At 34.3% G+C, this 27,499-nt stretch overlaps 1 protein-coding gene, 1 long non-coding RNA gene and 1 other non-coding gene across 3 annotated transcripts in view; all 3 read left to right on the forward strand.

The window, feature by feature from the left end:
• LOC134326042 (zinc finger protein 300-like) overlaps positions 1-27,198 on the forward strand; it is a gene marked incomplete at its 5' end in the record, with an annotated part of 52,454 nt that extends 25,256 nt beyond the window's left edge. The window contains one exon of the mRNA XM_063008250.1: positions 26,175-27,198. Coding sequence (XP_062864320.1) covers positions 26,175-27,094 — 920 coding nt within the window. The remainder of the gene's footprint in view (positions 1-26,174) is intronic.
• On the forward strand, positions 1,241-2,987 carry LOC134326043 (uncharacterized). Its single transcript, XR_010014467.1, has 2 exons — positions 1,241-1,385; positions 1,843-2,987. It is a non-coding gene; the product is annotated as an uncharacterized LOC134326043 (long non-coding RNA).
• On the forward strand, positions 15,933-16,006 carry trnai-aau (transfer RNA isoleucine (anticodon AAU)). Its single transcript has one exon. It is a non-coding gene; the product is annotated as a tRNA-Ile (tRNA).
• Positions 27,199-27,499: the final 301 nt, after the last annotated feature.

The following is a 27,499-nucleotide window of genomic DNA, read 5'->3' on the forward strand; positions in this document are numbered from 1 at the left end:
ATTCAAAGATTGTTCTTTTTTTTCACGACTATGAAAATGGTAGATTCACACTGAAGGCATCAAAACTATGAATGAACACATGTGGAATTATATACTTAACAAAAAAGTGTGAAACAACTGAAAATATGTTTTATATTATAGTAGCCACCTTTTGCTTTGATTACTGCTTTGCAGTAGAGTACATCCGTCCACCTTTTCTGCGCCGCACAAAGACACGGTGGTTGGAACCAAAGATCTCAAATTTGGACTGATCAGACCAAAGCACAGATTTTCACTGGTCTAATGTCCATTCCTTGTGTTCTTTAGCCCAAACAAGTCTCTTCTGCTTGTTGCCTGTCCTTAGCAGAGGTTTCCTAACAGCTATTTTACCATGAAGGCCTGATGCACACAGTCTCCTCTTAACCGTTGTTCTAGAGATGTGTCTGCTGCTACAGCTCTGTGTGGCATTTACCTGGTCTCTAATCTGAGCTGCTGTTAACCTGCGATTTCTCAGGCTGGTGACTCGTATGAGCTTATCCTCCGCAGCAGAGGTGACTCTTGGTCTTCCTTTCCTGGGGCGGTCCTCATGTAAGCCAGTTTCTTTGTAGCGCTTGATGGTTTTTGCGACTGCACTTGGGGACACTTTCAAAATTTTCCCAATTTTTCGGACTGACTGATCTTCAGTTCTTAAAGTAATGATGGCCACTCATTTTTCTTTACTTAGCTGCTTTTTTTCTTGCCATAATACAAACAGTCTAACAGTCTATTCAGTAGGACTATCAGCTGTGTATCCACCTGACTTCTGCACAACACAACTGATGGTCCCAACCCCATTTATAAGGCAAGAAATCCCACTTATTAAACCTGACAGGGGACACCTGAGAAGTGAAAACCATTTCAGGTGACTACCTCTTAAAGCTCATCAAGAGAATGCCAAGAGTGTGCGAAGCAGTAATCAAAGCAACAGGTGGCTACTTTGAAGAACCGAGAATATAAAACATATTTTCAGTTGTTTCACACTTTTTTGTTAAGTATATAATTCCACATGTGTTAATTCATAGTTTTGATGCCTTCAGTGTGAATCTACCATTTTCATAGTCATGAAAATAAGTCATGAACTCTTTGAATGAGAAGGGTGTGTCCAAACTTTTGGTCTGTACTGTATAATGTACATAATATAGATAATGTTTATCTAATCAATATTCTTATACATTTTAGATTACCTGAGCTGTAAAGGATACGAGCTTCGTGCTGTGTCCATCCTCTGCTCACATTTGGGACCTCACTGCCTCGGATACTTTTTAGAAGTTTGGCTTTGTCTGTGTATGGAGGCCACCATGATATGCCCTCATGGTACCACTCTGCTGCCACCGGGCTTGTTGTTCCCTCATCCACAAATTCAACCAGTAGGTACATTCCTATCATACAGGGATCTATCATGCTACTCATATGTCATGAAAATTATACAAAAAAAAAACAACTTGATTATGAAGAAGAAAATGTAAAAAAACTCAGTGGGGATGAAAAGGGAGGTTCTGGTAGCAAATTTCTCATGAACTGGTATGCAGAAGGGGAAAAGATACAAATTTCATCTTATATGGCAAAACAAATGCCTTCTGTTGAACTTCTGAAAATGTGCAATATTCAGTGGCCCCTGAGACCTATTAAGTCTATTAAGTAGATGCCAAGTGTGGCTGAGGAAAGAGGGTATTCGAAGAATGATTCCTGTTCGAGAAAACAGCAGTATGCAATGTAGACCTCATTTCCATGGGAGAAAATATTTTTCACTCTGGCAACTTTGTTGTTGATGTAAATAAAGCTGTTGGCTTCATCTAATCTCAATGAGAAACTCTGTGTCCTCAGTTCGCGATACTGACTGGCTGTTTGGATGGACCTGGGAAGTGGACCACATGCATGAACTTTGTATAATCCCATTCTTTTCCTATTTCGATTCAGTTTTTTGGGCCTCTCTGACAGTCTTCTAATGACCTGACTGAGTGGGAAGCCAGGTTTTCTAATTAGCTTTTTAATCTGGTGAAGGAAAGATTCAAATTTAAATGCACTGAAATTATCGAGTGCACCATGTATTTTTACATCTTGTGCCAAGTGAACAAGGTTGTGTACATTGTAAGACATGAACTTTTCCCCATAGAGCTCTTGAAAGTGTTTCACAAATAAAACCAAAATGTCATTAGCATACTCAAGATGGTCTCGGAGTAGCTGTTTGCTGGATAAAATGAACACTCCCACAAAAAGTAGAAGAAAGTTTTGGTATGCTGTTGTAATGAGTGTGCTATTTAAAAGAACAGGCCCACTGTACAACAAAAACTGCCGGAACTCAGTAGCTTTCCACCTGTCTAACTCTCTTACAGACCTTGGTTGTCGCGAGAATTCCAAGGGAACATTTTTACGGATTTGCTGAAGTCTGCTTGAAAGGTTGTCAACAGTAGAGGCAGGCAGTCTGCAGGACAAAGGACCCCGTAGCCACAACAAAAGGAGCCTGCGCATAACACCAAGGCACACAAGGTGCATATAGTCTAATGGAAAGCCTGTTACCATTTTCAGTGATGTTCTTTGCAGTGGTGTGGGACCATGATGATGTTCTTCATCTATTTGAGCCCTGAATGACTCATCTGTTCTCAGTAAAGCATCAATTTCAGGAAAAACAACTCGATTCTCAATATACTTCCCCTCTTGGGTACATTTCCCACAGCCACTATAGCCAGAGTGACCGTTTATGTTTTTCACAAAGGCACATGCCGGAGCATCACAAACTACTGTGCACAGCCTTAAGTACAGGAAATCTCCTTTGTAATTAAATCCTTTTTCCAGATTAGAAATGTCTGACACAAAATCTTCTAGGAAGGCATCCAGGGATCCTGGTTTTTGGTTGCCACAAAACAAACCTATTATGACTGGGTCATGTTTTGGAAGATTTTCAATAATTCCTAGAATTGGCCAAAACTGTGTGGTGGAACTCTTGAATAAAGGTAAACCATCAATATTGACCTGAAGGTTCAGAAGGTGTGTTTCTTTTATGACATGCTTGTGTTCTTCTAAGAGATGTGTAATAGCTTCAAGCACACCAAAATGGTAATACTGTCTCCCAGCAATATCTTTGCAGGTCATTTTTGTAGAACGAACAGTTCCAAGCAATGTTCTTGCATCATGAGGGAGTTTTGGGTGGTAATCTGCCAGGATCTTTAGGAGACTGTTTAAAGCAGAATGTGTAACATTTTGCTCAACAGCCCATGATGCCAGTCTACTATGCAGAGAGGCTTGGACTTCTGAATCTGAGTCTGTGTCTGATTCTGTTTCTGTGAGTTCAAAGGCATCAAAAAATTCCTTGTTGTCCTCATTGGACAAACAGTCTTCAATTTCCTCAGTATTTTGTTCCTGCCTTTGATATGGACTCCCACAGCCCAGTTCATTTACGTAGACAGAAATTAATTGTTCATTAACTCTGGCTTTGGATTTTCTTCTTATTGTCCAATATGAGGGTGTTGTGAAAGCCATACTGAGAATTTAAAAAGACCAAACATGAAACATAAAATAAATGTTTTAAACAGTCTTCTGTTCCATCTTCACAATGGTTACTTACTGGATGCAGATGAAAAACTTCACAGGATAGTCACAGAATTGGAAATCTGTTTTAAAAGAAATATATTAATTATATCAAAAACTATAGTATTACTTATGTCATGCTCCGTTACTGTAGAACATAATTGTAAAACTTCACTATTTAAGTTATAACTCAAGTATTTCAAGAACAGAGTTATAATATTTCAAGATTAAAATAATTATTTTAAGATTAAACTTAAAATTTTGAGAATGTGAAATCACTGTGGACTACCCAACAGCATTTGATGGTAGTGTGTGAGGCACACGGAAACATTCTACTAAAAGGCTCAGGTATTGAATCCGCAAAAGAACTGGATTCTAAAATAAATTACACATCATTTACTGATGTTTAATCACAAACCTGACCGAGGAAAGTGTTAGTAATATTATCAGAAAACCCCAATGCAGCCCTAAAGATGGTCATGTGTTTTTACGGTTAGAATTTGGATTCTGGTAGTCCAATGATGCTCTAAATATTACACATTTATTCTCAAACTATTACAACTTTAATCTCAAAATAATTATGACTTTGATCTCATTACGATTTTAAACTTTACATGTTTTGGTCACCATCATAAATATGACTTTAGTATTAAATATTTTGATAATCTTGAAGTAGAGCTTAATCACAAAATATTATGTCTTTCTTGATATCTTTTATTTTGACCCTAACTGACCCTAAAACACTATTTCAATAAACTTCTTCAGTTTGTAAGTTTTGTTTGTTGTAATGGGATTGATGGCAGACGTGGGTGTGGTTAGACCTGCAGCCCCCCTAAAAAGTGAGAAAAAGAAAGACGTGTCTGTTATATTTAGGGTGGACAATGTGTATTTAACTGTTGTGGATAACATACTAGTCATAATTATTTTATTCACTTGGGCCAATCCATTCAATTATTCTGGAGCATTTTCTGAATGTAGGCAATGTGTTCCCAAAACATTTTAAATAGTCTCTAACAAAACATAAAGATTTGATTTGTTTTATCTGTGATGAACAAGTAAACGTAGATTTATTGTAAGAGGTTTTGCCCAGATGGGATTCCACAGCGCTTCTTCAGATATAGGCGCGCATATTTTCTAAGCTCCATCGCATCTGTTACTGATTGACGCGCTCTCCCTCACCAAAGCTCACTAAGTGTGAGTGATCTTGGCTAATCGCCTCTCTTTGTCTTCCTCCAAGTCCCTGCTATTGGTTTGCAGAAGTGTCAATCACTTCTTCTGACCCAGAGTTGTAAGCGAATCCCTGGCCAGGGCGCACTGCACATAACAATATTGCATCTCAATTTTTTTACCCTTTTAATTAAATCACAAAATACAATATCTATTAAAATGTAAAAAATATTCGAACATTTTATATTATTTACATATTTAATTTGCATATGGGACATCAATTTAGTCCCGCCCTCAGCTCGCTGGTCCGATCGGCGTAATTTGGTGATTGGTGGTTCTGGATGTCAGTCAGATCTTTCTCTGAAAGTAGGCGCTTCTTGTCTGCAGTGAGCTGTAAACAGTTAGTCCACGTGTGGGAGCAGAACGGGGGATGGTCGTGGATTTGTCCTCCTCTGTTATCAGTAGTGGCACGTAATTAAGCTTTAAGAAATGTCGGTAATGTGTTAAGTTCTTGTTTAAATGGTAATTGTCCAGTATATGTCAGTGATATTGTGCTGAACGTGAGCAGCCCAGCTGTTTAGCCTGTTGGAGTCAGACACGTTGGACATTTAGTTTAAAGTGTGTGTTTAAACTGCCTAATGTTTTACTACTGAACATCTTAGAGCTTAAGATAATTTACAGTGTTCCGTTTTGTTGGTGCTCGATGGTCAACTAATAAATCACGACTCTGAGTCGACTCAATGTTAACCACGGCACCACGCATCGCGGACCAAAGCGGGATCCACGATTCCGTTACACTTTACAATAACAACAGTAATCGGCGTAGAGGAATCGACTCCTCTGGCGATCGGTGTAGAGGAATCGACTCCTCTGAATGATATATTTCGAGAATTAATAAAATATTAAACGTTTAATAATGTTGTTCCTCTCAAACTGAAAATGAAAAATATTGTTTGGTATTTTATTTACCACAACAATCCATCTGTGTTAGCCTCAAAGCTAACTCAAGTTAACCTGGTTAATCTAAAAAGATTTATTTTATTCTGATTAATATACCGGTATATTATATTGTTTTGTCACCCATTATAACATATGAATTTTTCATATCTTGAGTTTTATTTTATTTATTTCTTACCTCTAAACTCTGCTCTGGTAAACTCCTTAAAGCCAGAAATAACGAACTGAGGGTTAAAAACGGCTTTTTATACCCTCAAACTGCGCGAGACTGCGAGCGCGTGCAGTCACTTTCACACTTTCCCGCCGCCCTCCTCAGGGTGTTCAGTCTAGTAAATATCATCAGCTACACTGTATGGACAAAAGTATTCTTTTATAACACCCCATTCTAAATCCATAGACATTTATATATAGTCTGTTCCCCTCTGCAGCTATAACAGCTCCCATTCTTCTGGGAAGGCTTTCTACAAGAGTGTGTCTGTGGGAAATGTATCAGTTCATATAGCATCTGTGAGATCAGACAGTGATGTTGGATGAGAGGACCTGGCTCACAATCTTCATTCTAGTTTATCCCAGCAGTGTTTGAGGGGGTTGAGGTCAGAGCTCTGTATGGGCATTCACTAAGTGCTTGATTTTATACACTATATGGACAAAAGTATTGGGACACACTTCTTAATCACTAAATTTAGGGGGTTTGTTCAGTCCCATTGCCACAGGTATATAAAATCAAACACCTAGTGAATGCCAGGAGAATGAGTGCACAGTGTCGACCCAGTTTGGTGGAGGAGGGATAATGTTATGGGGTTTTTCAGGGCTTGGTCTAGGCCTGGGAATGATAATTCTTAATGCTTCATTACACCAAGTCATTTTGGACAGTTATTTGGTTTCAACTTTGTGGGAACTGTTTGGAGAAGGCTCTTTTCTGTTTGTACATGACTGTGTCCCAGTGTACAAAGAAAGGTTCATAAAGGCACGGTTGGGTGAGTTTGGTCTGGAAGAACGTGATCGGTCCACACAGAGCTCTGACCACAACCCCATCGAACACCTTTGGGGGGAAATGGAGAATGGAGATTGTGAGCCATGTCTTCTTGTCCATCACTTCCTGACCTCACAAATGCTCTTATGGATGAATGGACAATAATTCCCACAGACACACTCAAATCTTGTAGAAAGCCTTCACAGTGGGATGTCATGAATTCTCCTGTAGGTGTAATATGTAGGTGTCCAAATACTTTTGTCCCTATTAGGTGTATATGTAGGATTTAGAGCAGCTAGACCAAGGTATGCTTCATTGCATTTGATCAGGAGGAGAAACTTTTACTTGCTACAGGGGATGACGCTATATTTAACACGAAACAAATACATTGGGTCCTGGTTTGCTTTTATACTGGTCATATGTATTTGCAGTTGAACCAAAATTAGGGAACAAAGTGACACGTGACAAGCCTGCAAGCATAGATGTGTTGAGTGAGACGCATCGAAGGCAGTTCAGTACGCTTGGTGGTCAATAGATTCATGTGGACTCTATACACAGACAAAACAGTGAGTTTTGGTAATCAATAGTTAATAAATACATTGATTAACAATATTTATATAGCACATCAACATGTTTACATAGTTACATCAGTATGCATTTTTTTAAAGAAAAGAGTTACCTTGGTTAAAGAGCATTTATCCATGTATGAATGTATGTATTTATTCATGTATTTAGCAGTGGCCCTAATATGCTGTCGTAGCAAACATACCTTTCTCCAACAAAACAGTTGCATAGTGAAGACACAAGTGTGCTCGGGCCCAGAACATAGCAGTGTGCACAGGGGAAAAGGGAGTACAATCATTCTCTGGTATTTTACAAGGCAACAGCGCCTAGTGTGAGTGCACCTTTATGTTCTTAAACTTGGTATGGTTGTCAAAAGAAGTCATATCCTAATTTTTATTGATATACTGAGGGTCTGTGTAATCTTAACTTACTGACTAGTGTAAACTTTGACTTTTAAATACAACAGAAGGAGAAGAAGCCAAAATTGACTTGCAGGTGCAGAAATCTGCTATTAAAAAGGAAACATTCAAACGCCACATGTCTAGACAGGACATGACACATTAAAACACATTTATATATCTGTGCACACACACACATGTGCCTTGTCCTTGTTTTTACTATGCACTTATTTACCATTCATCATAAATTCATTAAATGAATGTCTCATGAACTTAAACAGTTTGTCTGTGCTCTTTCCTCTGCGTTGTCCTGCATATAGTCTCCACCATGGTTTGTTGTGCTGCCTGGAGATGCTCCTGTCGCTCTCCACCATGGTTTGTTGTGCTGCCTGGAGATGCTCCTGTCGCTCAGAGTGACTGACACACATCTTAACATTACCAGAGATTACACCAACAAAAATGAGGTAATCCTATTCAAACACTGCATTTGCACTTTTTACAAACAAAAACCACAGCACTGGGAAGCTTAAAGTTTGATTTACTTAAAGTAAGGAATAGGTAAAGGTCATTGGGATCTGTGAAAAAAATATAGACAAGAAAAAAAGCAAAAGCAGCACTAAAATAATAAAGAACGATAATGCTGCTCTCAAACAAAGTGAATTGGGGACAAATCATTTAAAGACCACTTTTTCAAAATGACCAAATTGAGGCATTAGTCAGACTAAACACAAAAGGGACGAAATAGATCAATCACTTTGCTGCTGGTCCAACAGGTTACAAGACCCTGCAGGTAGTGCAGGGTTCCTCTACCAAGAATAAGAGCCCTGCAAAGATGGATGCAGGGTGTTCGAACTGGGCCTGGTGTGTTCACAGAGGTTTTTGGTTTTCTAAAACTGAAGGTAAATGGATTGACATAACTTGAAATGGAATGGGTGTTGACCTTGAATGAAATTGCAGCCCCAGCAAATGTTGAATTTTAATCTAGCCATGGTCCACTTGGCACTCTGTAGCATCACTGTGGCATCACTGCTCCTTCACCATGCAGCACCCAGTGCTCCTACAGTAGGTTATTAATATACACCATCAAGATTGCTTAAGTATAACTTACATTTAATATAGTAAAAGAGTAACTTTTTTATTTTTTAAATTTTACTTTTATACGGTAGTACAATATTTTTGTACTGAGCATGAGCTTCCCATAAAACCTATTATGATAAATTGTTTAAGACGTTTAACTCGCCTTGTATTTTCAGTCTCACTAACTTTTTCTTTTTCCTTTGTTATTAATTTAAAATCAGATGAGTTGCAACATAAGGTGATAGTCAAGAGAATCACAATGCCTACAGCATAATAAATAGGCTGTTTGTGGTTAATGTGTTGCATACTTTATTCAGTATACTAGCCTTATTTGTTAATGTTCCCTAAATTGACTAATTTAGTATGGGATAATTCACTAAGATGTGTTAATGCACAGATATTCAGTCTTATGCTTTAAATATTTTACCCTTTGAATGTGCATCACTCCATGCTCCACCACTGGGGTAAAAAATGTGACCCGTTGGAGTGATATTTTATATTTTAATATTTATTATTTTCACAAAACAGAATTAAACAAATGTGAAAATAATGACAGGCAATCACAGTTTATAGGTATTACCAGACTTAATGTTTTATGTGTCAAATATATGACTTAAAGATATTGCTAGAATTGAAAAACTATACAGGCGAGTCTCGCTTCAGCATCTGTCTTTGAGGAGTTTGGAGCTTCTCCCTGTGTCTGTGTGGGTTTTCGCCAGGTGCTCTGGTTCCCTCCCTGCTCCTGAAAAACACAAAGGGTAGGCTTATTGGATACACGTAATTGCCCCTCGGTGTGTGTGTGTGTGGTATGTGGTATATGTATTCCTGCTTTGTGCTGAGTGATTCCGGGTGGGCTCCGGACAAACCACCACTCTGACGGACTAAGCAGATGAGAAAATGTCTGACTGACTATCAGAATACACTGCTGTATTGCTTTTCAAAGATTATTGCCCTAATTTTAGTTTTTCTATTAGTTCAACCCTACTAAAAACAAGTTTGGCGTAAAGGACTGCCTGAAAGATCAATCTGAGGTGCTGCATGCAGTACATGTGATGTTTAAGGAACTAAACCACTTAATGTTTGGTTATTATGTAATGTGTACAGCAAATATACTGTCTTCTGTAACTTGATCTATTGAGCTATTTTAGCTGAAACACTCATTTGTTGTGTATATATTTTGTAAAAAAAAAAAACAGATCTGATGCCACTGCAGCAGGACAGTACAGCAATAACAATATGGCAGTGTTCGTCATAACCTAATTTGGTGATGTTTTCTTCACTTGGCTTTGTCTACCATTGTTTTGCTTAACAACACTCAACTTATTCTTTCTTTTCTTCCTTTTGACACAGGTTTTGGCTCGAATCTCAGCATGTACAACGGACATCATCTTATGGAGCAGCAGCTTAAGTTGTCTTCAACCTTCAAAAGTTCAAACACATCACTTCCCTGCTGTGTACCCTTCCCTGGCTTCCTGTAGCAGCCTCCCCTTGAGTGAACAGCAGAATGACTGTCTTAGAACAGAGTCAAACTTAGGAGAGTCTCCTAAATTATAGAAAAGCTCTTAGTGCTGCTAGAGCAAAATATTTCTCCTCGCTAGAAGAAAACAAAACTAATCCTACATTTAATACTGTAGCAAAACTAACTAGGAAGACCACCACTACAGAAGCATCCACACCATCAGTATTTAGCAGCGACAACTTTATGAATTTTTTCAGTGATGAAGTTGAAAACATATGGCACAAAATTAATACTATTAATCTAAACCTGAGCAATCTGATGACAAACCAACTAGATGTCAGTATAGTTACATCAGATCAGCGTTTAGAGTCTTTTAACCCTCTCCGTGAGACCAAGTTAATTTCACTAATTTCTTGATCAAAATCGACAACATGTATACTAGATCCCGTACCCACAACTTTCCTAAAACAGATACAACTCTTTTAAAAAAGATCAATTCATCTCTTAGTACTGGCTATGTCCCTAAATCATTTAAAGCAGTTATCAAACCTCTGGCAAAAAACCTAACCTAGACCCCTGCCAGTTGTCTAATTACAGACCGATATCAACCCTCCCCTTCATCTCCAAAATCCTAGAAAAGGTTGTAGCACAGCAGCTATGTTCATACCTGCATAGAAATAACATTTGTCAGTCAGGGTTTAGGCCTCATCATAGCACAGAGACAGCGCTGGTTAAAGTTGTGAATGACCTGTTACTGGCCTCTGATCAGGGTTGTGTCTCCCTGCTTGTACTGCTTGACTTAAGTGCAGCTTTTGACACCATTGATCTCCTTTATAGGCTAGAAAATATTGTTGGAGTTTAGGGAACAGCCTATTTGAGTGACCGTTATCAGTTTGTAGATGTAAATGGTGAATATTCTATGCACAGTAAGGTTAAGTTTGGTGTTCCACAAGGTTCTGTTTTAGGCCCATCTATGTACAGTGTATCACAAAAGTGAGTACACCCCTCACATTTCTGCAGATATTTAAGTATATCTTTTCATGGGACAACACTGACAAAATGACACTTTGACACAATGAAAAGTAGTCTGTGTGCAGCTTATATAACAGTGTAAATTTATTCTTCCCTCAATATACAGCCATTAATGTCTAAACCACCAGCAACAAAAGTGAGTACACCCCTAAGAGACTACACCCCTAAATGTCCAAATTGAGCACTGCTTGTCATTTTCCCTCCAAAATGTCATGTGACTTGTTAGTGTTACTAGGTCCCAGGTGTGCATAGGGAGCAGGTGTGTTCAATTTAGTAGTACAGCTCTCACACTCTCTCATACTGGTCACTGAAAGTTCCAACATGGCACCTCATGGCAAAGAACCCTCTGAGGATCTTAAAAGACGAATTGTTGCGCTACATGAAGATGGCCAAGGCTACAAGAAGATTGCCAACACCCTGAAACTGAGCTGCAGCACAGTGGCCAAGATCATCCAGCATTTTAAAAGAGCAGGGTCCATTCAGAACAGACCTCGCGTTGGTCGTCCAAAGAAGCTGAGTTCACGTGCTCAGCGTCACATCCAACTGCTGTCTTTGAAAGATAGGCGCAGGAGTGCTGTCAGCATTGCTGCAGAGATTGAAAAGGTGGGGGGTCAGCCTGTCAGTGCTCAGACCATACGCCGCACACTACATCAAATTGGTCTGCATGGCTGTCACCCCAGAAGGAAGCTTCTTCTGAAGTCTCTACACAAGAAAGCCCTCAAACAGTTTGCTGAAGACATGTCAACAAAGGACATGGATTACTGCAACCATGTCCTATGGTCTGATGAGACCAAGATTAATTTGTTTGGTTCAGATGGTCTCAAGCATGTGTGGTGGCAATCAGGTGAGGAGTACAAAGATAAGTGTGTCATGCCTACAGTCAAGCATGGTGGTGGGAATGCCATGGTCTGGGGCTGCATGAGTGCAGCAGGTGTTGGGGAGTTACATTTCATTGAGGGACACATGAACTCCAATATGTACTGTGAAATACTGAAGCAGAGCATGATTCCCTCCCTCCGGAAACTGGGTCGCAGGGCAGTGTTCCAGCATGATAATGACCCCAAACACACCTCTAAGACGACCACTGCTTTATTGAAGAGGCTGAGGGTAAAGGTGATGGACTGGCCAAGCATGTCTCCAGACCTAAACCCAATAGAACATCTTTGGGGCATCCTCAAGCGGAAGGTGGAGGAGCGCAAAGTCTCGAATATCCGCCAGCTCCGTGATGTCGTCATGGAGGAGTGGAAAAGCATTCCAGTGGCAACCTGTGAAGCTCTGGTAAACTCCATGCCCAGGAGAGTTAAGGCAGTTCTGGGAAATAATGGTGGCCACACAAAATATTGACACTTCAGGAACTTTCACTAAGGGGTGTACTCACTTTTGTTGCCGGTGGTTTAGACATTAATGGCTGTATATTGAGTTATTTTGAGGGAAGAATAAATTTACACTGTTATATAAGCTGCACACAGACTACTTTTCATTGTGTCAAAGTGTCATTTTGTCAGTGTTGTCCCATGAAAAGATATACTTAAATATCTGCAGAAATGTGAAGGGTGTACTCACTTTTGTGATACACTGTATGTATAGATATGCTACCTCTGGTTAATATTATTCTTAAACATGGTATCAGCTTTCACTGTTATGCTGATGATACACAGTTCTATGTGTCAGCACATCCAGATGAGAGACACCAGTTTAGACTCTGGATGTTGAACAATTTTCTTTTACTAAATGATATAATAAAAAATATTAGGACCACAGGCAGCTAGAAGTAAACTTTCTGATTACATAGTAACTCTGGATGGTATTTCAGTTACACCATGTACAGCTGTTATAGACCTTGGTGTGATTATTAATTCCAGTTTTTCTTTTGAAGCTCATGTAGCTATCACCACCAGGATAGCCTTCTGTCATCTTAGAAACCTTGCTAAGCTATGATGTCACTACATGACGCAGAAATACTTGTCCATGCTTTTGTTACCTCTAGGTTGGATTATTGTAATCCCTTTTGTCTGGTTGTTCCAGTAGGTGTATAAACAAACTGCAGTTAGTCCAGAATGCAGCAGCCAGAATCCTTACTAGAACCAGAAAATATGAACACATCACCCCTGTCTTATGCACACTGCACTGGCTCCCGGTCAGATTTCGCATTGACTATAAAATAATGTCTTCCGCATTTAACCCATCTGTGGCAGTGAACACGCACACACCAGTGCACCAGTCAACACACACCCAGTGTGTCGGGCAGCCATCCCCGGTGCCCATGGCACTTCAGCCATGGATCCTGGGAATTGAACATATGCAACTCAAGTTCAATTTATGTTGTATTTTAACATGATTGGTTCTACCATCATTCGTAAATGTGTTTAAATCGATAAATATTTTATTCAGTCAACTCTGAACTGAAACTATATTACAGGTGGCTGTAATCTCATGCAGGCTCACTATTTTTAAGGTTACATCATGTTCTATATTGTTATATGCACATTAAACTCAATTTTTATCTGTTGTATGATGTTGACCTTATAATATTTTTATATTTTCTGCAAGTTTCCATGTAATAAAGGCTACTTGGCATCAGCTGAAGCATTTCTACAAATTCATTTTTTGTAAATCAGAAGAGAAAATTTGCCAGCATTAATAAGCCTAATGTACAAATGAAGCAAGTGTTGCTGATTGGATCATAAACAGCCACAGCAACCTTAATTATTAGCTGAAGGATTTATTTTATTGCAAACTGCTAAATGCTCAACATTACATGATAAATTATGTTTTGCTTATCAGATCATAAATGGCCACAGCAATCTTTGGTGTTAGGTGTAGGATACCATTTCCTTTAAATGTTCATTGATGGATAACAGAAATTCTGTTGCTGCTGGCAGGAAGAGAGTGAGCTGGGCACTATGTGAAGCTGTAATGGGCTGGCAAAGAATATTTTATATCTTAAAAATTACATATTTTACACCTGTGTATACAGTTAAAGGTGTGGAAAATGCTCTTATTGAGCTTTTTGTGTTCTTGTTGAAACAATATTTTTATTAATGCCACTGCATTTCAAACTACCATTGCAGTAAACCAACCTGATTTGTTTGTGACTGTAAATGTTGCTACTGTCTGGTTATCATTTTACACCTGACATTGATTTATTTTTTTAATGAAAGGCCACATTACATTCTCTGATACAGTGGTTGTTATAGTAACCAGGGTTGGCAGTGTACACAATATGACCAGTTACAGATTCAGATTTCTATACAGTAGCTATAGTTCATGGAACCAGGGGGCAGTGCATATAAATCTAATATAGCAATTTCATTTTCTGTCCAAAACCAACAGTGAATTTCGTGTGTCCTGAGTTTATATTTATTGTTGACGATAGTATCAGTAAAATATCTTTTTCTTATGGGTAATATTTGGCTTTACTTTTCCTGCATGTACATCTCTGCTCCTTTAAAATCGTTGATACAGTCTGATGACTAGAACCGGTGATCTTTCAGTCCCAAGCGGGCTTCTCTGACCACGGCTCCATGTGACCCTGATGCGACAGTGGAGCTGAAAACGCGATGTTCCGATCTTCAGCCGATGCACGTTGCATAGGAAAGCAAAAAGCGACACTTCCACGTTTTGCCTCCCAATATCCTACGTCTAAAAATAGAACGCGATGAATTTCCTACACGGCGGTGTTTTACCGATGCTTCACCTACGTATTGTGCTGTCTGGGTACTGAAGGGACAGGTAGAGGATAGTCTAACAGAGTTATTTAAACTAAGATAGTTATCTGTAATGTAAAATATAACATAGAGAATATACATGATATATGTTAAATTGTTCAGACATTCAGAAAGATGTCAGCACGATAGCCTAATTTATTTTAACAAATGAAGACAAATAGCCTAAATCACTATCAATTTTACACCATCATATTATAGGCCAAAGTGTTAAAAAGAAAAGAAAAAAAAAAGAAAAAAAAAACTTCAAGCATGTTATGTTATTCAGCAAAACAGGCTAACCCTTAATGAAATGTTTTTTAGCCTCAGAGCAGCAGATAAGCAATGTCTCATGTCTATAGACAATGACACCGTTATTAATAAAGTGCACTGCTTAGGAGGCTTTTGATGCTTTAGGTAGCCACTAAATAGTGAAGCTACTTAAGAGTTTAGTGTAAACCTAACAATAGAGCACCTCTCTGTTGAAAAGACAAATGCAATTTTAATTTTTATTTCAACTTATTGCTCCTGTACAAATGTAAATACTTTTTTCATCTTTATCACATTTTTACCTTTTAAATCTTTATCTGATTTAAATTTGAATTAAACTTGTTTATGTGAAGTGTTTTCTGTTAACTTACCAACATACACCTGAACTTATACCCAATAAAAAGTCATTGTAAGAGCTAGCTGCTGTTTTATTTATTCAAAATTTTCCTCCGTGGAAAAAGTGGGCCGGGTTTGTTCATGAAACTCCCGGTCTGAAAAAGGGGCCCAACTCCGGCCCTGGTGAAAACTTGATGTTTGGAGCCCTTCTGGTGTGCAGGCTGGTACTGTGTATCAGCACTACTTACTGTGTGCAGGACCTGAGTCGTATCTGCTCCAGTCACTGGTTGGTGGCATTAAGCTCAGTCAAGAACTTTAAGAAATATAGTTTAGATAGTTCACACATAGAAGAACCTACAAAACCTCTTAGTATTATTAAAGTGCGTTTCAGCTGCTTGAATGGGGTTAGTGTAGAATTATGTACAAAGATCTAAAGAAAGTACAGATGAACAGGCCGGTTAGCTCAGTTGGTTAGAGCGTGGTGCTAATAACGCCAAGGTCGCGGGTTCGATCCCCGTACGGGCCACACCTGCTTTTGGACTTAAACTAACAAACAAGTGATCCTTCTCTAACTAACAGGTCCTATTAACCTGGGCTTCAAACATTGTCTCTGACAAGTGTGAGATCTTTTTACTGCCCCTCTCATTCTAGTCAGAAACATGCCATTATTTCAATTAGCCAAACTTAATGACCCTTCTGTAAATGGTTTAATGTGCACACTGCTGCTACTGGCTTGTTTTCTTTTCTACAATGTAAGTTCATACCTTCAGGTTCATGTTATTTGAGATCTCTACATAGATTTCTTCCTCATGTGCAGAAAGACGGAGTTCAGTTTGAGATAGAGGTGGGCGGATCGATCCAAATATCGATAATATCGATACCAACGCTGGTATTGATATTGAGCAATACTCGTGTAAAAAGATCGATACTCAAGCTGACTGCTGCGCTCGCGGATTCATCAAAGTCTACTCTCTGTCTGTAAGAGTAGCGCTGCGCTGTGTCGTCTTTTGTTGTTGCACCGTCACGTGGCTCAGCGGCGCCAGCCAAACAGACATGCAGGTAGGCTCAGCCTGACCCGCCCACTCAGCGCTCTCCTCGAGTCGACACGTCACAGTACGGAGAGAGACATGATACTGTTCTTAAATAAAAATCTCTAATCCTTTGTTCTCAACGGGGGGAGGGCCCACAGTGTAGCTGTATTCTTTCTTTATTTATACCTTCTTTATTTATTTTTCACTTATTGTTTTTATTTTGTTTAAAGCCAGAAGTGCACTGAAGGGAAGAAATTCCTTATTCTTTGTATTATTTTATTGTATTGTTCGACTTGAAAAACAGAACAAGTTTGAAACTGTTTACAGTATTTGTTGTGGTGTGTTAATTTTGTTGTATTGTGGTTTGTCAGCCCTCTACCTCAGGACATTTTGTTTTAAGTTGTGTTGAGTGATATTTTTTTACACTGTTTATTTAAGAAAAAACAGAATTGCACTGAAAGGAAGAAAATTCCTTCTTTTTTATTGTTTTTCCTAAGAACAATTCTATTTGAAAAAAGAAACAAAGAAAGAAAGAACTAGAAAAGATGTCTAGTGAGGGGAGAATTTTTATTTTTATTTTGTATTGTGGTTTCTCCTTTTCTACCTCAAAAAAGATTTATTGTCCTAATGTTAAGGCAAACTTTGTTTTGTTACTGTTCCATTGTTTCTAAACAAAAATGTTGATTGTGATAATAAAGTATTTTGTTGTCACGTACAATGTTTGGCGAAATTCTATCCTAGGTCTTTTGGATCCTTTGGATCTATGAAGCTTAAATATTAAAAAGTATCGGTATCGATATCGGCGATACTGGCCCTGCATTTACTTGGTATCGGATCGATACCAAAATTCCCGGTATCACCCACCTCTAGTTTGAGAAGCTCACAGCGGGAGAGCGAGTGAGTCTGCGCGTTCAAATGAATCAAATGATTCTTTGAGTCGATTCTTTAATCCGATTCTTTAAGTCGAAGGACAGGAATAGACTCGAAAGAGTCGATTCACTAAGTTGATAGTACTCAGCAATCCAAGAAATTGGAAGCTGAAGGAGTCGCTTCCCTACATAGTGCACTACGTAGATAGTATTTTAGATATGAATTTATGTTCCCTACATAGTGCACTAAATTGTATATCAGATAACGGATTTATGTTCCTTACATAGTGCACTACGTAGTGCACTAGATAGTGAATTAGACAATTGGTTTATTTTCCCTACACAGTTCACTAGATACTGTATTACATAATTAATTATGTTCCCTACAGAGTGCACTAGATTGTATTTTTGATCATAGATTTATGTTCCCTACTTAGTGCACTAGACAGTATATTAGACAATTGATTTATGTTCCCTACACAGTGCGCTAGATTGTATATCAGATAACAGATTTAATACGCAGTCGTAGTAAAAAAAGTCTGTGTCTCCTTCATGTGTGTGTGTGCGTGTGTGTCGTTCTTGGCCGCTCGTTGTAGATTCCAGGAGATTTTATCTGACTTGCGGGAATGAGGAAGCCGCTATGTATATGCTGGAGACTCCCGGAACTTTTTCTGTACTTTATTTTACAAAAAGTCAGAGTGTACTATGAGAGGGGGAATTATGTTTCTTATTATATAATTGTTTCTTAACAAAAACCCCAGACTTCATTAAAGTTTATTACATTAATAAAATTACTTTTTATTCACCTATAAACTGTAGTGGGTTTTTACTGCACATGATGAACTAATAAACACAAAATCATTTATTAGTCAAAGCAAATTGATGATACATTCACCTCATAAATCATGATACACTGCTCTACCCTACATGAAAGTAAGTACAAAGTATCAGTATCGGATCGATATCGGCGATACTGGCCCTGTATTTACTTGGTATCGGATCGATATGAAATTTTTCAGTATCGCACACCACTAATACAGATGTGCTAATGGAGATGTTTTACTGCTAAGCTGCTGTTCAACTCCAGTCCAGTTGGTGACGCTGGTGCGTCTTAAGTTGTTCTGCCAACCGCCATTAAACATCATAAGAAGAACAAGAAGCTGCTGTGTTTGTACTGTAGAGCCTCATCTGTAAGTAAAATATGTATTTAATTATAACCCTTATATTTAATTATAACCACATTCTAATTAATAATAAAACTAGAGTTCATAATAAAACATCACTGTGAGGATTTGAGGAGATTTAACTTCAGTTTTATTTAAACACACAAACTTTTAGCTGCTCCGCTAACTGTTAGCATCACATATGATTCAGTACTGATGAACCGATTCATTGAACCGATCCAGCAAAATGAATCAATTGAGCGGAACTGATTGAGTTTCTTCATGATTAAATCTCACAGTTCTATATAAACACGTGATATTTTTAAACTTTGTTTATAGTTGAACTTTGTTTATAGTTGAACTTTGTTTACAGTTGAACTTTGTTTACAGTTGAAATTTGTTTATAGTTGAATAGTCTGTCTGTCTGTCTATTAGATCTTTAATAATGCAGTCAGCAGAAGAGGGAGACGTCACCCCTGTGGATCTACAACATGAAGAATTCCAGAATAAAATAATACAAAAGGAGGATGATGATGATGATGATGATGATGATGATGATGATGATTTTTTCTGTAAGTAAATATAGAGCATGATGCCACTTTTTCACCAGACAGTGTGGTACAGTACAGTATTATACAGTACAGTATGGTACAGTTTAGTGTAGTACAGTACAGTAGTACAGTACAGCTGCTACACTCCAGTCTCGATTTAAGTTTTAATGTAACTAGGATTTATTTATGATTAGGAACTAGGAATGTCCCGATCACGTTTTTTTGTTCTTGATCCCGATCTTTAATTTTGATCCCGATCCGATACCGATTATCAAACCGATACTTGTATTTTCTAGATATTGTCTAGATAAGAACTAGATAACACTGTTTACACGGTGCACACTTCAAGTACATTACAGTTATTCCAATTAATCCAATGTACATGTTTAACAACTGAATAGCTCTGCAGTGCTGTAGGGAAAAAATTGCCTGCATCCAAACTATTGCTTAATGTTCTTTTACAAAATAAAAGTAAACAAACCTAGTGCAGCATTGTAGTAAAAATGAAGTGAGATAATTACAGTTTCACTTTGAACTTTATATTCAAAGAACATAATTCTGTTTAATGCAGTGATACACTAAAAATGAACAAAAATCTCCACTCACAAGTGGTGTAGCAGCTTAACTTGAATATAAAAAAACAAATAAGTTACTTAACAGCATTACAGTAAAACCTGAATACCAAAATAAAACGGAAAGTCACTCTTTTGTTATGAAGGAAAGCCAGTTCCTAAAGTGCTTGTATTGTGACAATGGATTGATGGACGTTTCTACGCAAAGTGAGTGTGTTTTGACCCTTTGGGGCTTCCATAGTGCATGGGATAGCGTGCTCGGCTCTGGCTGTCCGCTATTCGGAACAGAATAAGTTAACAAAGTGTTTTGCTCCCGACAATTAGTGAATATACCGTGTATTTAATTTCTTTATTAAGCGAGTGCATCACTACGACGCTCGGTTACATAACTAAGCCAATCAGAGAGCTTGATACTGAGATGTTGTTCAGTCTTGTAACACGTAAACTGGTAAAAGCTGTATGTTCTGGTCCTGAAGTTTTCATACTCGGATTAAAAGTTATTGTTTTGTAAACCGGAGTAATCCTCGACTCACACACCATATAAACAGTAAAATTCTACAGTAATGAACGCAGCTCTGCTCCCACCGCCTCGTGAAACGCTCGCATTACAGACATTACACCGCTGTTGGACTTGTTTCACTTTCCAATTTAAAGTATTTCCACACAGCGGACATGCATGGACAAAAGATCGGGTTATGATCGACATTACTAAAGCCGATTTCCAATCAGTTAAAAATGCCTTGATCGGCCCCGATCCCGATCTGTGAGATCGGATCGGGACATCCCTATTAGGAACCAAACCCACAACCTTCAGTTTCCTCCAGTTGTTGAGATTCTTCTTCTCATATTGATGAATTTCAGGTGAAGTCACTTTAATCCCTGCAGAACTTGTGGCTTCTGTGGAACTGCTCTTCTCAGAGGATCAACAGTGTGGAGGTTTCCAGATGAAGCCTGTGAAGAAAGAAGAACCTGAAGATAAAGATGAACTCAGTAAGACTTGAGCAAAATCATTTCTCCTAATTTGGTCGTGTCTGAATTTCTTGTAATATTTTAGTATATTTAGTGCATAAGTGAGCAGGTGAGTGAAATGAGGAGACAGAAGATAAAGAAGATTAAACAGATCATGCTGACTGTACCGTGTTTACACTAGTATATAATTACAGAGTAATGCCGGGTGAATACAAGTGGCTGAATGATTGGGTAATGAATGAGAAGAAATAAAGTCGAGTATATAAGCTGATATATTCAATATATACGTGATTGTTTGTGCTGATGGTCCTGGAGAGATGAGTCTGCACCTTCCATCCAGATCTTAACTCTCCTCCTTTTTTTAGAAAGTGTTGCAGGCCTGAAACGCAGGAATGGATGTTTATTAATAAATGAAATGAATTTGAACAGATAAAAGATGAAACATCTCTGCTCCATCCTGTCTGACATCAAATAAAAGTCAAAGTCTGTGTTTATATTATTATTAGCTTTTTCCATACTGTCCCAACTTTTTCTGAATTGCGGTTGTATTGTTATTATTATTAAATCAGCTGAAACCCTGTTTGAACAAAGGTTTATAGGTCGTGTTTTTGACAGATAGTATAGAAGTACGTGTCTGTTAGTTCTAACTTAAGTGCTTAATAAAGAAGTCGGTCGTTACTACCAACAATAACAAACTTATTTTTCTTCTTTCACAAAACAAAGACATTTCAGGTGAAGGATCTTTAATCCCTGTGGAACACGTCACCTCTGAGGAACACCTCACCCCAGAGGACCAACAGTGTGGAGGTTTCCAGATGAAGCCTGTGAAGAAGGAAGAACCTGAAGATAAAGATGAACTCAGTAAGATATTTTTTATCTTGAGTAAAATAAGATTTGGATTGAATAGAATCAGAGGAACCTGGGATGAAGCATCATACAGTGAAAGCTTGTATTGTGCTCATGCAGATCAGTGTGAGCAGGAAATGATGAATGCAGGATGAATCACGTTACAGGACTTTAGCATCAGATCTCAGTTTAACAATTACTAACAGTATTTATTATATATAATGTTATAAATGTATTTTATTATTTATAATGTTATAAATGTTTTTTTTAATTATTTATAATGTTATAAATGTATTTTATTATTTATAATGTTATAAATGTTTTTTTTAATTATTTATAATGTTATAAATGTTTTATTTTTTATTTTTATAATGTTATACATGTTTTTTTTATTATTTATAATGTTATAAATGTATATGATTATTTATAATGTTATAAATGTATTTGATTATTTATAATGTTATAAATGTATTTGATTATTTATAATGTTATAAATGTATTTGGTTATTTAAAATGTTATAAATGTATTTGGTTATTTATAATGTTATAAATGTATTTGGTTATTTAAAATGTTATAAATGTATTTGGTTATTTATAATGTTATAAATGTATTTGATTATTTATAATGTTATAAATGTATTTGATTATTTATAATGTTATAAATGTATTTGATTATTTATAATGTTATAAATGTATTTGGTTATTTAAAATGTTATAAATGTTTTTGATTATTTATAATGTTATAAATGTATTTGATTATTTATAATGTTATAAATGTATTTGATTATTTATAATGTTATAAATGTATTTGGTTATTTAAAATGTTATAAATGTTTTTGATTATTTATAATGTTATAAATGTATTTGATTATTTATAATGTTATAAATGTATTTGATTATTTATAATGTTATAAATGTATTTGGTTATTTAAAATGTTATAAATGTATTTGGTTATTTATAATGTTATAAATGTATTTTATTATTTATAATGTTATAAATGTATTTGGTTATTTATAATGTTATAAATGTATTTTATTATTTATAATGTTATAAAAAAATGTTTTATTATTTATAATGTTATAAATGTATTTTATTATTTATAATGTTATAAATGCTTTTTTTATAATTTATAATGTTATAAATGTATTTTATTATTTATAATGTTATGATTGTTTTTTTATTATTTATAATGTTATAAGTGTATTTTATTATTTATAATGTTATAAATGCTTTTTTTATTATTTATAATGTTATAAATGTTTTTTTTATTATTTATGATGTTATAAATGTTTTTTTTATAATGGTATAAATGTATTTGATTATTTATAATGTTATAAATGTATTTGATTATTTATAATGTTATAAATGTATTTGATTATTTATAATGTTATAAATGTATATGATTATTTATAATGTTATAAATGTATTAGATTATTTATAATGTTATAAATGTATTTGATTATTTATAATGTTATAAATGTATTTGTTATTTATAATGTTATAAATGTATTTGATTATTTATAATGTTATAAATGTATTTGATTATTTATAATGTTATAAATGTATTTGTTATTTATAATGTTATAAATGTTTTTGATTATTTATAATGTTATAAATGTATTTATTATTTATAATGTTATAAATGTATTTTTTATTATTTATAATGTTATAAATGTATTTGGTTATTTATAATGTTATAAATGTATTTTGTTATTTATAATGTTATGAATGTTTTTGATTATTTATAATGTTATAAATGTATTTGGTTATTTATAATGTTAAATGTATTTGATTATGTATAATGTTATAAATGTATTTGATTTTTTATAATGTTATAAATGTATTTGATTATGTATAATGTTATAAATGTATTTATTATTTATAATGTTATAAATGTATTTGATTATGTATAATGTTATAAATGTATTTTATTATTTATAATGTTATAAATTTATTTGGTTATTTATAATGTTTTAAATGTATTTGATTATTTATAATGTTATAAATTTATTTATTATTTATAATGTTATAAATGTATTTGATTATGTATAATGTTATAAATGTATTTGATTATTTATAATGTTATAAATGTATTTGGTTATTTATAATGTTAAATGTATTTGATTATGTATAATGTTATAAATGTATTTGATTATTTATAATGTTATAAATGTATTTGATTATGTATAATGTTATAAATGTATTTATTATTTATAATGTTATAAATGTATTTGATTATGTATAATGTTATAAATGTATTTGGTTATTTATAATGTTATAAATGTATTTTATTTTTTGTAATGTTATAAATGTATTTTATTATTTGTAATGTTATAAATGTATTTGATTATTTATAATGTTATAAATGTATTTGGTTATTTATAATGTTATAAATGTATTTGATTATTTTTAATGTTATAAATGTATTTGATTATTTGTAATGTTATAAATGTATTTTATTATTTATAATTTAATAAATGTATTTTATTATTTATAATTTTATAAATGTTTTTTTTTTATTATTTATAATGTTATAAATGTTTTTTTTATTATTTATGATGTTATAAATGTTTTTTTTATAATGGTATAAATGTATTTGATTATTTATAATGTTATAAATGTATTTGATTATTTATAATGTTATAAATGTATTTGATTATTTATAATGTTATAAATGTATATGATTATTTATAATGTTATAAATGTATTTGATTATTTATAATGTTATAAATGTATTAGATTATTTATAATGTTATAAATGTATTTGATTATTTATAATGTTATAAATGTATTTGTTATTTATAATGTTATAAATGTATTTGATTATTTATAATGTTATAAATGTATTTGATTATGTATAATGTTATAAATGTTTTTGATTATTTATAATGTTATAAATGTATTTATTATTTATAATGTTATAAATGTATTTGATTATGTATAATGTTATAAATGTATTTGATTATTTATAATGTTATAAATGTATTTATTATTTATAATGTTTTAAATTTATTTGGTTATTTATAATGTTATAAATGTATTTGGTTATTTATAATGTTATAAATGTATTTTTTTTTTTGTAATGGTATAAATGTATTTGATTATTTGTAATGTTATAAATGTATTTTATTATTTATAATGTTATAAATGTATTTGGTTATTTATAATGTTATAAATGTATTTGGTTATTTATAATGTTATAAATGTATTTTATTATTTGTAATGTTATAAATGTATTTGATAATTTGTAATGTTATAAATGTATTTTATTATTTATAATTTAATAAATGTATTTTATTATTTATAATTTTATAAATGTTTTTTTTTATTATTTATAATTTTATAAATGTTTTTTTTTATTATTTATAATGTTATAAATGTTTTTATTATTATTTATAATGTTTTAAATGTATTTTATTATTTGTAATGTTATAAATGTATTTGATTATTTGTAATGTTATAAATGTATTTTATTATTTATAATTTAATAAATGTATTTTATTATTTATAATTTTATAAATGTTTTTTTTCATTATTTATAATTTTATAAATGTTTTTTTTTATTATTTATAATGTTATAAATGTTTTTTTTATAATGGTATAAATGTATTTGATTATTTTTAATGTTATAAATGTATTTGATTATTTATAGTGTTATAAATGTATTTGATTATTTATAATGTTATAAGTTTTTTTTTTTATTTATAATGTTATAAATGTATTTGATTATTTATAATGTTATAAATGTATTTGATTATTTATAGTGTTATAAATGTATTTGATTATTTATAATGTTATAAGTTTTTTTTATTATTTATAATTTTATAAATGTATATGATTATTTATAATGTTATAAATGTATTTGATTATTTATAATGTTATAAATGTATTTGATTATTTATAATGTTATACATGTATTTGATTATTTATAATGTTATAAATGTATTAGATTATTTATAATGTTATAAATGTATTTGATTAATTATAATGTTATAAATGTATTAGATTATTTATAATGTTATAAATGTATTTGATTAATTATAATGTTATAAATGTATTTGATTATTTATAGTGTTATAAATGTATTTGATTATTTATAATGTTATAAGTTTTTTTTATTATTTATAATGTTATAAATGTATTTGATTATTTATAATGTTATAAATGTATTTGATTATTTATAGTGTTATAAATGTATTTGATTATTTATAATGTTATAAGTTTTTTTTATTATTTATAATTTTATAAATGTATATGATTATTTATAATGTTATAAATGTATTTGATTATTTATAATGTTATAAATGTATTTGATTATTTATAATGTTATACATGTATTTGATTATTTATAATGTTATAAATGTATATGATTATTTATAATGTTATAAATGTATTAGATTATTTATAATGTTATAAATGTATTTGATTAATTATAATGTTATAAATGTATTTGAATTTTTTCTGCTTCAGAACTGAACAAGGATTTCTGCTGCTCCTCGTGTCCACGTTCCTTTACAACCCAAAATCAGCTCCACAATCACATCAAGAGCTGCAACCATGATAAATATGAGACTCTGGTGAAGATTAAGACTGAACATGAGGATCTGACGCCCACCAGAAGCTCCAGTAATCAGCAAACGTCCTCTGGTACTGTCAGCATTAACACATCTCTCAGTCCCACACAGGAAGAAGGAAACGTCTGCTCACAGTGTGGGAAGAGCTTCAGGTGCCTGAGTCATCTCAAAATACACCAGCGCATTTACACAGGAGAGAAACCGTATCAGTGCTCACAGTGTGGAAAGAGTTTTAATGAACAGAGTAAGCTCAAAATACACCAGCGCATTCACACTGGAGAGAAACCGTATCAGTGCTCACAGTGTGGAAAGAGTTTTAATGAACAGAGTAAGCTCAAAATACACCAGCGCATTTACACAGGAGAGAAACCGTATCAGTGCTCACAGTGTGGAAAGAGTTTTAATGAACAGAGTAAGCTCAAAATACACCAGCGCATTCACACTGGAGAGAAACCATATCAGTGCTCACAGTGTGGGAAGAGTTTTATTACACAGGGTAATCTTAAAATACACCAGCGCATTCACACTGGAGAGAAACCGTATCAGTGTTCACAGTGTGGCAAGAGTTTTAATACAAAGAGTGAGCTTAAAATACACCAGCGCATTCACACTGGAGAGAAATCGTATCAGTGTTCACAGTGTGGAAAGAGTTTTAATAGAAAGAGTGAGCTTAAAATACACCAGCGCATTCACACTGGAGAGAAACCGTATCAGTGCTCACAGTGTGGGAAGAGTTTTAATCAACAGGGTAATCTCAAAATACACCAGCACATTCACACTGGAGAGAAACCGTATCAGTGCTCACAGTGTGGAAAGAGTTTTAATAGACAGAGTACTCTGAAAAGACACCAGCGTGTTCACACTGCAGAGAAACCGTATCAGTGCTCACAGTGTGGAAAGAGTTTTATTACAAAGAGTGAGCTTAAAGTACACCAGCACGTTCACACTGGAGAGAAACCGTATCAGTGCTCACAGTGTGGGAAGAGTTTTATTACACAAAGTAATCTCAATAAACACCAGCGCGTTCACACTGGATAGAAACCGTATCAGTGCGGAAAGAGTGTGGAAAGAGTATCAGTGTGGAAAGAGTTTTAATGAACAGAGTAAGCTCAAAATACACCAGCGCATTCACACTGGAGAGAAACCGTATCAGTGTTCACAGTGTGGGAAGAGTTTTAATCAACAGGGTATTCTCAAAATACACCAGCGCATTCACACTGGAGAGAAACCGTATCAGTGCTCACAGTGTGGGAAGAGTTTTAATCAACAGGGTAATCTCAAAATACACCAGCACATTCACACTGGAGAGAAACCGTATCAGTGCTCACAGTGTGGAAAGAGTTTTAATAGACAGAGTACTCTGAAAAGACACCAGCGTGTTCACACTGCAGAGAAACCGTATCAGTGCTCACAGTGTGGAAAGAGTTTTATTACAAAGAGTGA

Source organism: Trichomycterus rosablanca, chromosome 14, assembly GCF_030014385.1.
Source record: "Trichomycterus rosablanca isolate fTriRos1 chromosome 14, fTriRos1.hap1, whole genome shotgun sequence".
Classification (NCBI taxonomy): Eukaryota; Metazoa; Chordata; class Actinopteri; order Siluriformes; family Trichomycteridae; genus Trichomycterus; species Trichomycterus rosablanca.